This window comes from Elgaria multicarinata, chromosome 18 (genome assembly GCF_023053635.1).
Source record: "Elgaria multicarinata webbii isolate HBS135686 ecotype San Diego chromosome 18, rElgMul1.1.pri, whole genome shotgun sequence".
Classification (NCBI taxonomy): Eukaryota; Metazoa; Chordata; class Lepidosauria; order Squamata; family Anguidae; genus Elgaria; species Elgaria multicarinata.
In genome coordinates, this window is record NC_086188.1 from 16,186,981 (window position 1) to 16,202,018 (window position 15,038).

The 15,038-nt window shown below is 48.3% G+C and overlaps 1 protein-coding gene across 1 annotated transcript in view; it reads left to right on the forward strand.

Annotated features, from left to right (window-relative positions):
- Window positions 1–15,038, forward strand: part of RASAL1 (RAS protein activator like 1) — a 78,447-nt gene that overhangs the window by 16,007 nt on the left and 47,402 nt on the right. Inside the window, exons 3-4 of the mRNA XM_063144351.1 lie at window positions 6,775–6,888; window positions 11,432–11,493. Of these exons, the coding sequence (XP_063000421.1) occupies window positions 6,775–6,888; window positions 11,432–11,493 (176 nt within the window). The remainder of the gene's footprint in view (window positions 1–6,774; window positions 6,889–11,431; window positions 11,494–15,038) is intronic.

Below are 15,038 nucleotides of genomic sequence, written 5' to 3' on the forward strand. Positions count from 1 at the left end.
GAAGCTTGAGCAGGGTAGGCGTGCAGAAAATTTTGAAAGTTTGAAAAAGTTCAAAGCGTGAACTTTGATAGCAATTAATTTCTAGGGATGTGCTCCGCTTCTAATCGGACCGGCGAATTAGAAGCGGAACGGGGTGCTTTGCCTCCCCTTAAGGCGGAGGCGAAGAGGATTGGGGGGCCGGCAGAGCGTGGCGAAGAGGATCGAGGTGAAGGCAGATCCTTCGCCTCGATTCGGAGCTCCGCCGGAAAGGTAAGTGGGGTTTACCGGGCCCTGCCGCTGTCGCTGTTGCCCATACAGCGATGGTGGCAGGGCCCGGTAACACCCCCCCGCCCTCCTCTCCTGGCCTTACCTGGCACCACTCCCCTCCACTGCGGAGCTCTGATTCGGAGCTGGAGCTCCGCGGCGAAGAGGAGCGGAGTATGGGCGGAGCGGTGCGGGCCGATCCAAAATTTTCAGATCGGCCCGCGGGGTGGAGCAGGGGGTCCGTGCACACCCCTGTTAATTTCCTCCGCACCAAACAAGCAGGGCAGTCCCTTCACTTACAAGATGATGGGCAGCCCTGCTCAGCCAATCAGTGTGGAGCAAAGTGGGCCCCGGGCTCAGCAGCCTCACTTAGTCTATCACTGCCGGTGTGGAAGGGGAAGGGGATGGAGGCGGGCAACTGGGGTGTGTGAGGGAGGCGCTGTATGCAAATTATTGTGTTGCTCTGCAAACTCCTGCTTTCGATGGGAGGCAAATGACGAGGCCTGCTACGTAATCCACAAAGCTTTTACTAAGCAACAAACATCTCTTCCACCTGAAGAGAGTCTAATCCCTTGGAAACGTCCCCCTAGGCAAAACTATGCAAACTAAGTGAGACAATTGTCCGAGCAAGGAGAACAGGAAGCCTTTCCCCAAATGCCTGTAACTTCAGAGAGCCTGGTGCGGAGGCAGGTTCTGGCGCAATTCTAGCTGGATTGACTTTCTCACGCCTTCCTTCTACTCTGTGAGTTTTAGCTTGCGGCGGACCCTAGCATCAGCTAGCTTGTCGGGGCGCTCTCCTCCGGAAGAAGGCTCACTTCCCACCGAGTGTGTAGGATTTGGCCTTCAGGAGATAAGTTCTCCAGTGCTGGGGAATCGCCCGCGAGAGCTTCCTCCCCCACTGGTCCAGGCAGGCTGGTGTCTGGCGCTGCGTCTTCTAGTTCCGAATCTGATTCTGATTGATTACCTGAAACACCTTCTCCCAAAACAGAGGCAGTAGGGTTAGACATGGCACCAATTTAGGATGGGGGAATTCACTATTCATGGGTCACAGTTATGTCATTCATGAGCCTCTCTGTGGTAAGTGGACTGTGGAGCAAAAATGAAGGAAAGAAGGAGTATTATTAGCGCCTGTGATGACTTGAGCTTTGCTGTAGTGATGATGATGATGATGATGATGATGAAGAAGAAGTTTACAGGTTTCACATGCATTTTAAGATCCCTCCATATATTGTTACAAAATGTACTTGGATCAGGGCTCCGTCTGCACCACTTGTGTCTCTTAGGGAAAGTTCTTCGTCGCCAGGCCTCCAAATCCAGGATTTGTCCATGACGCACACCACTGGCCCTCTGAGTCAAAGATTAAACTCACTTCCACAGGGATTGTGAGCAACAAGGCGGTTCAGGCGGAATGGTGGCAGCTGGAACATGCTGGCAGCCAACAGAGAGGTTCAGACGAATAGCCAACAAGCCAGTAGTCATATCCTCAGGGGGTGCTGATCTACTTAGGTCACTTTACACCAGCCATCCACAAAAACTCCACCCCACGGTGGAGTGTTTTGGGGAAAAGACGCCAAGCAGAACATCCACGCTGTGCAGAGGAGAGTTCCTGCACAGCTGTTGTGTTGCGCGTTGTGTGGAGGGCTCCGTGGAGTTTTACGTTGCGCTGCGTTGACTTCTCCCACTGGCTACAGAGTTTCCTGGCAGTGAGTGAGGAGTGAGTGCTGCTCTAGGAGGCCTGCATGGATTGTTGATGGCCATAAAGCCAGTGTGGTGTAGTGGCTAAAGTGTTGGACTGGGAGTCAGGAGATCCAGGTTCTAGTCCCCCACTCAGCCACGGAAACTCACTGGGTGACTTTGGGCCAGTCTCAGACTCTCAGCCCAGCCTACCTCACAGGGTTGTTGTTGTGAGGATCCAATGGAGAGGAGGAAGAGGATTACGTACGCCGCCTTGGGTTCCTTGGAGGAAAAAAGGCGGGATATACATGTAATAAATGAAAAATAATAAAATAAAGCAGCCCTTTACGCAACATTTTGCGCAAATGGCAACTTGTTGAAGAGATGGACAGCTGCTGGATGCTCACGGACAGGTCCAGTGGGCCTGGGGGGGGTCACAAGCGGGTCCGGGGGGAGCGTGTGGGGCAGTGGCGTGCTGAGCCCCTGGAGAAACTGGATGAAGCTGAGTACGTCCATCCCTTCCGGTTTGATAGTGTACAAAATAGGAGATGGCTTGAGTTCAGATGGAGAGAAACGCCCTGCAGGTGTAATCGATAGTTGGTACGTGACTATACTCAAGCAGACTCTGGGGCAGTTGAGGCAGCAAGAAACACCCACCCATTTCTCTGCCTCTGTTATGTCCTTTATGTGTCACCCAACTGAGCTTTCCAGGGTCGTCTGGAGCTTTTTTCATGCTTGTCTTAAGGCCGTCATGACTCTATCAAAGGCCTGCTGTGATATGTTTGCAAGGCACTTCCAAGACAAAACCTCTTGCATCCGCCAGGGCTTAGAGGCCTGTGTTACAGCACAGGTGAATCGGCCAAGGTATGTTGGATGAGTTGGATGAGTTGGATGAGTTTCAGCTCATACAGCTCGAGCATGTTGACAAGGAGCTTGGACAGGTTCAAGCAACCACTTCCGTATCAGATTCTTCTCCTCTTGGCTTCTAAAAACCGGCAGGGAGGGAGCAGCCAGCTGGGCCAGGGAGGTGATTAATGCCTCCTTGTGAGAAGCAGTAGTCCTGAGCCATCTGAAAGAGGTGGCGGTGAGATCACACCTGGAAAAAATCCGCCTGGACCTGGAACATCTTAATAATTTTAGGCCAATGGCAAATGTTCCTTTTCTGGGCAAGGGGCTGGAGTTGGCGGTGGCCAACCTACACAAGGCACTCTTAGATTAGATGGATTATCTGGATCCATTTCAGTCAGAGTTCCAGTCAGAGCGCCATCACACAGGAGGAAATCGCGTTACCTTACCGTCGCTTCTCCGCCCGTGCGTTTGTCCCTCATTACTTCCACTTTTGAAAGAGGAAGTAAACAGCCCACACCTGGCCCATTCGGTGGGCCGTTTGGATCGCGCTGCTTTTCCTGCACACAGCAGGAGAGAGCGGCAACTTCCGTCTCAAAAATAAATCGGACTTACCGTTTGGCGGGGGGGGCACCCAGTAACGAGTGTGCAATAAAACGCTCGCCTGATGATACCCATAGTGGCAGGAACCTGCAAGTTTGGTCAGAGAGCTCAGGGCTCGTCTCACTAACGCAAGCCAAGCCAGGGGCTTGAGGGAAATCCAGAGAGCCCCTGCCGGACATCCCTAGTTGCAGCCAGATTAATAACACGACCAAAAGCTTGAAGCATATAACACCCATTCTAGCATTCTTGCATTGGCTGCCTGTATGGTTCTGAGCCTTTAATCCCTAAAACCCTAAACTGCATGGGACCTCAATAAACGATGGAGTGCTTCTTTTGACCTGACCCTAGCCAGACACTACGATCAACAACAAGGGAGAGGACCTTATCAGTGGTGCCCCCCCCCCCCGAGTATCGAAAGGTCTCCCCACTGGATTTTGCTTAGTTGCTTCTTTTTGCAGGGAGGTTACACAGATTTTTTTTTTGTACTGGAACAGTCTTTAATATTCACTGATGTACACGCTCTTTTAAATTATTTACCTGCTTCATGGAAAGTGACAAACGGTCAGCGTAAATGGATTCTGCGCGTCCTTTTCACAGCTAAAAGACTGATATTAGAACAATGGAAGGATAAACATTCACCTCCTATAATGCAGTGGATTGAGGACCTTACCAGACTTTCAATATTTAAAAGGGTGGCATGTTGACACCACCTTCTAATCAATACTTAGTTGGACATTTGATCCATTTTGTTGTTGTTGCCGTCTTCTTATAATCGATAAAAAGTTGTATGCATTTCACATAAATCCATAGACGTAGAGTCAAAAAATGGGGGGGGGGGGAAATAGATCAAGGCAACACGTTGGAATCCATTCACAGGTGCTGTGTTGGGGATGCCTGCAATAGAGTGTATGAAATGGGGATTTCTTCTGCCTTCACTTTCCCGTCTGCAAAATGGGCGTGGAAGCTCACTTTACTGGAAGCTTGGCCACCTGAATGACAGTTTGGCAGTCTTTTGATATGGGACAGTGCCCCAGGGTGTAAGGAGCTCTGTCCTGCTGTTCCTGTGTCGGATGCTGGCAGGATTCTCTGAGCCTCAGCAAAGGCCTTCCACAGCCTCGACATTCCTTTCTCATCTTATCCCTCCTCAAATATTTGCTCAAGAGCGAGTTAATGACATTTCAAGAGGCTTGACCACAGGAAGAGTGAGCTAAAAGGATTTATCTTCGGATGAGTAAACGATTAACCAGGTAAGGAAGAGTTGGTGCTGAGGGCATGGGTTATGGTCCCCGGCTTTGTCGGTGGGGAAGAGGACAGGGGAAGGAGGACAGGGCTCCTGTATCTTTAAGAGTTGTATTGAAAAAAGAATTTCAGATGGTGTCATTGTTATGCATGCAGCACCTGGTGAAATGCCCTCTTCATCACTACAGTTAAAGCTGCAGGAGGTACACTGTTGTGACCAGAAGAAAAGAGGGCAGGGCTCCTGCAGCTTTAACTGTTGTGATGAAGAGGGGATTTCACCAGGTGCTGCATGCATACAAATGACACCAAGCAGGGCTGTTCGTCATCCTGCTAGTGGAAGGGCTGCCCTTCCTCTTTGGTGCGGAGGAAATTAACTGCTGTGAAAGGTCAAGCTTTGAACTTTTTGAACTTTCAAAATTTTCTGCACGTCTGCACAGCCCAAGTTTCAGTTTAAAACAAAGATGAGCAAAATTAGTCTGGTAGCTCTCGATTAATAAGCCTTACAGTACTGTATTCTCATATAAGATAACAACACTGGGCTACATTGCAGGGTTGTTGTAGCCCACGATCTCTCAGCTCCACCCTACCAGCAATGTGGGACTAATTACAATGGAACGAAATTGCAGGAGTATTGTCAGCCAGTCCCTCAGCCACAGAACCAATTGTATTTGCAATTTGCATCGCAGTTTTAAACATGTCTGAACCCTCCCCCACGCTAACAAAACCCACATTTTCCATACAAAACCCATTATAAAGAGCACTCTTTGCTTCTGCCTTTCAGTTGCTTCATCACAGCTGGGCTAAAGTCCTGTATTTCTCCACTGTTTTCCAGTGGTCAGCTAACGTTTACCCTGCAGGCAAAAGAGAGAGAGGGTGAAACGGTGTCAAAAGTTACTGGGAAGTTTCATCTCCAGTCAGAATTGCCTGTTTAGTACTTTTAGAGAAGGTTCCTGGGGCAGTGTCCCAAGACCGTAGGATTGCTCAGGAAACCCCACTGAGGTCAGAGACAGCACTCCAACCTCAGAAGGGGGAGCCAGAAATCTGATCCCAGATCCTGCCCCCTCACAGCCAGCGTGGAGAGGGCCATGCTGGCTGCCTCTCTGAGGTCGGAAAGGAACCTTGGAGGAAGAAAGGGGGTGTTCTGGTGGGCAGGGAGGAGAATGGAGAGGCCAGGGTACGAAATATCCTGAGCCTCCTCCCCTCCCCATCTGAAGTGCTGTCTCTAGATGGGCTGAAAAGACTGTCTAGCTAAAACTAGGGCTGTGCACCGCTTCGGATACAAATCCCGAATCCGAAGTGAATCAGGGTGATTCAGAAGGCTTTGAAACAGATCCGAAGCAAATCGAAACAGGTCTGAATCAGTCTGAAGCAAATCAGCATGATCTGAAGCGAATCGGGCTCGATTCGGAAAGGTCTGAATCAGGATCCGAAGCGAATCGAGGGGTCCATGCACAGCCCTAGCTAAACCCACCAACTGCATAGGACAGGGAGGTGATGATCACCTCCACCGCTCCTCCTGCCCTAACAGCTTCAGCCTGCAGGGCATAGGAATCTTGGAAGCCTCCAAGTTCGGAAGATTTTGAGCAGCGAGGGCTCAATTGATTGGATTGTGCCCTGAGAAGCCTATCTCTGGGCATAAGAACTTCAGAAAAGCCATGCTGGATCAGACAAATGGCAGCGGCCCATCAAATGGCCATGAGAAACAGGACATGAACCCAAGAGTGCTCTCCCACCCGTGTCCCCCTACCTCTGGCACACAGAGGCATACTGCCTCTGATACTGGGAGGTAATAGATAGCCATCATGACTAACAGTCACTGACAGCCTTATCCTCTATGCGTTTGTCTCATCCCCTTTAAAGCCATCCAAGTTGGCAGCCAGCCCTACATCTTGCGGTTGTGAATTCCACAGTTCGACTACGAGCTGTGTCAAGGAGTACTTCCTCTTGGCTGGCCGCCTCCTCCCACTGCTCAGCTTCACCGGATGGCCCCGATTTCTAGTATCGTGAGAGAGGGACAGCATTCCGAAGCATCCGCATCTGTGATTGGCAGGCAGTGTGAAGCCTTTGTATTGGCTGGACCCTGGGATAAAAGTTAAGGGCCTGGCCTGGTGCCATCACAGCACACCTTACTCAGCTGACACTCAGATCTCCTCTGCTTCCACTCTGCAGGACTGCAACTGTGTGGAAGAACCTCAACCCTTTTTGGGGTGAGGAATATACCTTGCACCTCCCAATGGGATTCCACAACCTGTCTTTCTACGTTCTGGATGAAGACACCATCGGGTGAGTAAGAGAGAGAGGGCAATTCAGCCTAGGTTATTATAGGAAGTTGCTCTTATTGTTAATAATAATAATAATAATGTATTTATTTAAAATATTTTCATAAGGCCGTCATTGTAAATGGTGTACACAGTAATATGTGGAAATGGCAGGTCTTTGCTCCTGAGATCACGTAGGGATGGAATTAGGTCTGACTTCACTATGTGGATAGCAGGACCTCAGCAAAGTTTGATACTTACGCTGAATCTCCCTTGAAAAGTTTTCTTTTTTCTGATGCTTTGCGCTGCCTGGCCACCATTTTAATTTCCCACAATGCCCAGTGGGGCAGCCATTTGATTTTCCACAATGCTTCAGAGTAGTACTATGTCAGGGTAAGATGTTGGAGAAATCCACACGAGGGTCGGTGGAGTTGGATGAGTTTTCTCCAGTTCGGCCCCATTGACTTTGTTTCAGAATTTGCACAATTTGTACGAATTACAACCAAATTTGCGTAATTGGCGTGAACTGTGGCCAAATTTGCACAATTGCACAAATTATGGGCAGATTTGCATGATTTCCCCCAATTCAGCCATAATTTGCAGAAAATTGGCTATAGATTGCCCAGAAATTAGTGCAAACTGCAAAACCTTCCCAAAAAAAGTTAAAAAGCTCCCAGAGTTCAGGGAACAGCCTGTGGCTCAGCTCACTGATGAAAAGTGAGTCATACACACTGCAGAATTCTGTTGAGCCAAAAAAGAACTAGATGTTCCAGTGACGGGCATCCCTATAACAGGGGAGTTATGGGAAATTAAAATGGTGGCTGTCAGGTTCCACTGATGCCGGGAGACTACTGGCGTAGGAGGGAGTCCACTGGGCACTACACCCTTCAGACTTGGCATTGGCCTGTTGGAAACCACAGAGGATTGTACAAGAGAGGTATTCACGTAAGCAAATCCAATTCCACACACGTGAAACATAATCCCAAACCTTCTGTTTTAGTTTAATGTGGGGTTTTCCTCCCCCTTAAATCCCATTCCTGCACAAGACTGTAGGGGATTATAAGGCCCTAGGGTACAAGTTAGACAAGCAGGCTCTGAGCAGGCCCTTCCTGGCCTGGCTGCTAGTTTAATCCTCTTCTCTGATCTTCTGGCAAGAAGAATTGTTTCTGTCGGGCAGGTGGGTAGGCGGAGGTGCCTTCGTTGTGCGCCGGAGGGGTGGCCGGGAAGGTAATCCTATTGTGTGAGAAGGAAGTCACGTTGCTTATTTTCAGGACGAAGCGGCGTAGAACATCATGTTGACAGGAACTCTGAGGGTGGTGCAATGTTGCGTATGTTGACTCTTGAATCAATCCCACGGTGCTCAGTGGGATTTAGTTAAGTGTAAGGGTGCGTGGGGTTATGCCTTCACACCCCAAGCCCCCAGCAAGAACGCCACGGGTGTGATCATTTACCAGGATTTTAGTTTCCTTCGAAGGAGGTACTGGAGACGTACAGCTTTTTGTGATAGGCAGAGCATAAGTGGCGTTCAGCGTGCTGCTCTCCACCGCTAGGGGATTTGCAGGGGAAACTGCAGGACCCTTATTTATTGATGGATTAATTTTATAGCCCACCCTTTTCATTAAAAAAATAATGTGCAGAGTGACTAATATTAATAATATGCAGATAAAGTGAAGGTTTTTAAAATTAAATCATAAAATCAATTAAAAGACATCGAAAGGGTGAGGCTGTCGCTCAGCGCTAGGGCATCTGCTTTCCATACAGAAATTCCTGGGTTCGATCCCCAGTTTCTTCAGGTAGGGCTAGGAAAGAATCCTGCCTGAAATCCTGGAGAACCCCTAGCAGTCAGTGTCAACAATACTGGGCTAGATGGACCAAGGATAAAAGCCAGCTTCCTGTGGTCCTAATGAAAACAGAAATAAACCCACCAGTTATAACCTACTTTAGCAAACAAGTCAGTCATTCCCTGCAGGTAGAAGGACAACAGAAATGGAGCTAATTTGCTCTCCCTCTTGGCAGGGAGTTCCAGAGACTGGGAGCAGCCAATGAGAAGCCCCTGACCCTCTCTTGCGGTCGTATTTCTATGCCGTCCGCTGCAGAGCGAGACAATTTTATTTCATTGAAGACGCCTGCCAAGTAATCCACAAAACTTTATCCAGCAAATAAATGTCTCTTCGCACCTGAAGAGAGTTTAAACACTAGGAACTTTGCTAACTCAGCTAACTAAGCGAGACAATTGTCCTTTCAAAAAAAGGGAAGGACTTTTCCCTGGGTCCCTTAACTTCAGGGAGGATTCCTCTGAAGAAGCCTTTGGTGAGAAGCTAGCCAATCCTCTCTCCAATCTCCTTCTTTTAGCTCCACCCATTTGAATCTGCAACGGCCTCTGGGATCAGTGAAGTCCCTTCCTCCTCTGAGGATTGCTGAGTTCCCACAGACTCCGAGTTGTTAATGTTTTCACTGATAAGGTCTGGTGAAGGTTCATCCCTGGCTGTAGAAGAGCCTGGGAGAATCTCTGCCCCATTTCCTGTGTAGACTGTTACATTTCTAGTCCTGTTTCTTCTGGTGCAGAATCTGATTCTGATTGATAGCCTGAAACTCCTCCCCACATACTAAAGGGAACAGGCCTGATCATGATACTTGTGTCCCTACCAAATGTGCTTCTGACGGTGGGAGGATAGACAGAAGGGCCTGCCCTGAGCATCTTCCAAACTAGGCAGACTCATATGGTAGAAATCTGTTATGACCCCACACCTTTTCAGGGTACCGGAGAAGACTCAGACAAAGATGAGGATCAGATTGCTCTTCCAGAAGCAGGACAGACAACACCCCCACCCCCTGCCAGAAGACATGACCATGAGTCATTGGAGGAACCCACAGCAGAACTTCAACCTCCCCAGCCTTGCATTAATCTGAGACTACAAAATCAGGCAAGGGTCCTTTAAAAATCCAGCCAGATGCTTCAGAGAGGTAGAACTGACTCCAAAGGGAATAGAGCACTACAGATTGTGGCCACCTACATAATGCTTCCATTGGCTTTTGCTTTCCGCTGAGACAACATTCTCCTATGGTTCTACTAGGGGAGAGTGCTGGCCAGGAGCTATCTGCGGTCCTGTTCCAGCTGTCCTTTACACAAGAGGGCTTCTGTGTTTACTTAGCCTGCTGTACTTACCTATTTATCTGACAACCTCGCCTACCTAGACTTGACTGTTCTGTCTAGACTGGGCTCCTTCTGCTCACATCTGGCCCTGGTCCATCAAGTTCAGTTATGCATACTCTGCCTGGCAGCAGCATTCCAAGGTTTCTGATAGAAGGGGGGAACTTTTCTAAGCCTGCTGTCCCTGGAAATTGAAACCCCACAGGTGCAGAGAGAGAGAGAGAGAGGACCTTCATTGGTGCCAATTCTCCATGAGCAAACTTAAAGGGGAAAAGAAGACTGGGTGGGAAGTTTTAAACCACCATTGCCTACAAGCAGTGGTCCCAATCAAGATGGGGGGCCCACGCTCTTACACAGAAGTAAATAAAAGGGTGAGGATCAGCTGTGTGATATGAATTTAACATTGCATGTAGTTGACCCCAAAGAGATATGTCAAAGAACAGATATATGTACATCATTTTTAACCCTAAACAAAATAAATAAATAAATAAAAACTTACTGAATCCTTCTTTATATTTTAATTGTATGTGGACGGATTCGTAATCTGCCTGTAGTTAAAGGGATTTTTCTCCTCTGATTTAGGGGAGATGCCTCTGTGTGCCTGTAGTAGTTTCTCCCAAGTTTGCACAAATCTGTATTTAGGTGAATACAAATAAATAAATGGCAAATTTGCTAGGTGGTGCAGTGTGCTGAGGACCGAGTTGGGCCAGCTAGCAGAAGGTGAGGTGATGTCCGGAGGGGGCAGATCATTGAGCTCCGTCCCCCAACTGGATTCGTCCAACCTCCATACTACAATCTTAGAATCATAGAATAGTAGAGTTGGAAGGGGCTCATAAGGCCATAGAGTCCAACCCCCTGCTCATTGCAGGAATCCACCTTAAAGCATCCCTGACAGATGGTTGTCCAGCTGCCTCATGAAAGCCTCTAGTGTGGGAGAGCCCACAACCTCCCTAGGTCACTGGTTCTATTGTCATACTGCTCTAACAGTCAGGAAGTTTTTCCTGATGTCCAGCTGGAATCTGGCTTCCTGTCACTTGAGCCCGTTATTCTGTGTCCTGCACTCTGGGAGGATCAAGAAGAGATCCTGGCCCTCCTCTGTGTGACAATCTTTCAAGTCCTTGAAGGGTCTGATCATGTCTCCCCTCAGTCTTCTCTTCTCTAGGCTAAACATGCCCAGATCTTTCAGTCTCTCCTCATAGGGCTTTTTTCCAGATACTGTCTTCCTTCAGCCCCTGCCATTAGGCAGAGTGGGTCATCTACCTTAGGTGGCGAATTCCAGGAGGGGTTGTACAACAGTGGGGAAAGTGTTGTGGGCAGAACTCTGTGTCCTGTGTGGCCTGCTCTGAAGCCCAGTCTGAAGGGCACCATTTTGTCTTGGGTAGCAAATTGCCACGTCTCTGTTCTTCTGTCCTTGCAGGCATGATGATGTCATTGGCAAGGTCTCCCTCAGCAAAGAGGTCATCTCTTCCCATCCAAGAGGTAGGTGCTGGTGGTGGGTACCTTGCATCTAACACCGGGGTGGCCGGGGTGACCTTGAATCTATTTATTTATTTATTTGTTTGTTTGTTTGTTTGTTTTATTTATTACATTTTTATACCGCCCAATAGCCGAAGCTCTCTGGGCGGTTCACAAAAATTAAAACCATAATAAAACAACCAAGAGGTTAAAAGCACAAATACAAAATACAGTATAAAAAGCACAACCAGGATAAAAACCACGCAGCAAAATTGATATAAAATTAAAATACAGAGTTAAAACAGTAAAATTTAAATTTAAGTTAAAATTAAGCGTTAAAATACTGAGAGAATAAAAAGGTCTTCAGCTGGCGACGAAAGGAGTACAGTGTAGGCGCCAGGCGGACCTCTCTGGGGAGCTCATTCCACAACCGGGGTGCCACAGCGGAGAAAGCCCTCCTCCTAGTAGCCACCTGCCTCACTTCCCTTGGCAGGGGCTCACGGAGAAGGGCCCCTGTAGATGATCTTAAGGTCTGGGCAGGTACATGTGGGAGGAGGCGTACCTTCAAATAACCTGGCCCCAAACCATTTAGGGCTTTAAATGTCAATACCAGCACTTTGAATCGGGCCCGGACTTGGACTGGCAGCCAATGAAGCTGTAAAAGGACTGGCGTAATGTGATCTCTAACTGGTGCCAACTTGCAATTTACTAGAAGGGGGTTGAGGAGGCCTGATTCAGGATCCTGGTGACCTGAACTCAGAGAGCTCTGAGTTCTCCCACACTGGATTATTCACACACCAGGTAAAGGCTAAGTGACCACCAGTCAAAACTGGTGGGAACATTGTACTGAAATATAATCAAAAACATTGGAATATAGAGTATTGGACTTCAACAGGTAGGTGGTGAGTTTCACGCCCTGATCTATGTTGGGTCACACCATTGTGTAGGTTTACATTTTAAAGAGAAGGAAAAAGAGGGAGAAAGACAGGGAACATGGGAGGGAGAAGAAGGGGAACGACAGACTGGGAGAAAAAGTGAAAAGGAAAAAGAAATGTGGACACACGCGATTAAAAATATTAAAAAGCAGGTCCTGTTGTCCCATTTTTTTACGCAATTTTACGGAGTGCGCACATTTTTTGCAAGCCGTTTACCCAAGTATGCGTTTTTTCTACATTATTTTTTATTGTTAGATGAATTTCTGCATGCATTTCCCCCTCCCATTTTTATATTCAGTGTTGGATCAGAGAACTGCATCGCAAAATCTGGTGAGATTTCTGATGGATTACTGTGTTGCGGTTTGCATATTGCTTCAGGAAGTGCAAATTAGTTCGGTTCACATATGAACCAAACAAGTCTCTTCGCTCTTCCTAATTTCCAGTCCCAGATTTGAGCACATGGTTCTTTCTCCGGGTTACCAAAACATTCTGCATTTCAGCAGCGCAACTTAGGTGGTGAAAAATCATTTTGTTGCTACTGTTATGTAGTAGGAAGTTAGAAACCCTGGATGATCTATTGCAAATCTCCCAGAAATCTAGCTCTAGAGTCTGATCTACCCCCACCCATTCCTGATCTAATCATAGAATCATGGAATCATAGAATAGTAGAGTTGGAAGGGGCCTATAAGGCCATCGAGTCCAACCCCCTGCTCCATGCAGGAATCCACCTTAAAGCATCCCTGACAGATGGCTGTCCAGCTGCCTCTTGAAGGCCTCTAGGGTGGGAGAGCCCATGACCTCCCTAGGTAACTGGTTCCATTGTCATACTTCTCTAACAGGAAGTTTTTCCTGACGTCCAGCGGGAATCTGGCTTCCTGTAACTTGAGTCCGTTATTCCGTGTCCTGCACTCTGGGACGATCAAGAAGAGATCCTGGCCCTCTTCTGTGTGACAACCTTTCAAGTATTTGAAGAGTGCTATCACATCTCCCCTCAGTCTTCTGTTCTCCAGGCTAAACATGCCCAGTTCTTGCAGTCTCTCCTCATAGGGCTTTGTTTCCAGACCCCTGATCCCCTGCTCCTTTCTCCCACATCTTAAGACTGTGACTAAATGCAGACTTTCATGGCTTCAACATCTGCAAGCTTCCCCCCTTTTCCCTCCCCACTTTGCCTAACATTCTACCCTACCCCTTCCACTTCATTTAACATCTGTCCTGATGAAGAGCTCTGCAGAACTCTAAAGCTTGCTCACTTTTTTTGCGGAATTTTGGTTGGACTAACAAAGGGTTTTTTTCCCCTGATGGGCCAACATGACTACCCTTGACTTCGTGCACTAGAGCTATTACAGTAGAATCTGGCACCCCCTAGTGTTCTGCTGGGCAAGTGCTTTCGGCTGTGGGCAGCACCTTCCGTTCGATCAGGGGTGGGCAGCCTGTGCCCCTCCTGTGCCAATTTTGCAGCCTCCGCTGCTGCTGAATTTGCTGCGGCGGCCAAAAAAACCAAAACGAAAACGCAGCCCTCCAATTTTTCAGCCGAACAAGGCGCAGAGGGAGCGTGTGCCCTTTTTAGAAGCGGAATCATGTTCCTGGAAGTCTCCAGGGAGGGCGTTTCTCCTTCTAAACAAACCTGTACTTCCTGAGCCTTGCTTTTGTGCAAAGTCGCAAGTTTCTGGCCACCACTGCAGCAAATTCAGCCGACGGGTGTGTGTGTGTGTGGCCCCTGGTGAGTTTAGGAAGGAAATTCCCCCCCTCGTTCTATAAAGGGGCTGTCTATAAAGTACGTCACAACTCTCCAGAAATTGTTTTAAACTCCCCTCTCCTACTCTTTCGTCATACTTTGCCCCATTTCAACCAACCCTTTCTTAGTCACAACTTTGCTACCCGATTCTTTAAAAAAAAAAAAAATGTTACGTTTTATATACTGGTACATCTAGGGATTCAGGACAGATAAAAAGAAGGACTTCATCACACAACACATAGTTAAACTACGGAATTTGCTACCACAAGATGTCGTGATGGCCACCAATTTGGATGGCTTTCAAAGGGGGTTGGAGAAATTCCTGGAGGAGAAGGCTATCCATGGCTACTAGTCCTGATAGCTATGGGTGACCTCCTGTATCAGAGGTGGTAAGCCAATATACTCCAGTTGCTGGGGAACATGGGTGAGAGGGTGCTGGAGGGTGCTGTTGACCAATGTCCTGCTTGTGGGTCCCTGGCCGACAGCTGGTTGGCCACTGTATGAACAGAATGCTGGACTAGATGGACCCTTGGACGAATCTCCAAAACTGAGGTGAGGCTGGCTGATTCGGCCTGCCTCGCCTTGGTTCTGAGGCGGTTCTGGGTCAGCCCAAGGCGCCTTGAAGTCGAAGCCGATCGACTCTGAAGCCTCAGGGTGCTTCGGGCCACTTCGGAGTGGCATTGGGTGGCTTACCTGCTGCCATTGCCACACCTCCTCCTCCTTGCTCCTGCCAGCTGCGGTCATCACCACCGCCACATCTGAGAAGAACCAGGCCGTGATTTTAAGTTTAGTACCTCTATGGCCACCACTATGGCCATAGAGGTACTAATCCTAGCCCCTGCGATATCTTAAAATTGCAGCCTGGTTCTTCTCTCAATGGTGGCAGGAGCAAGGAGGCG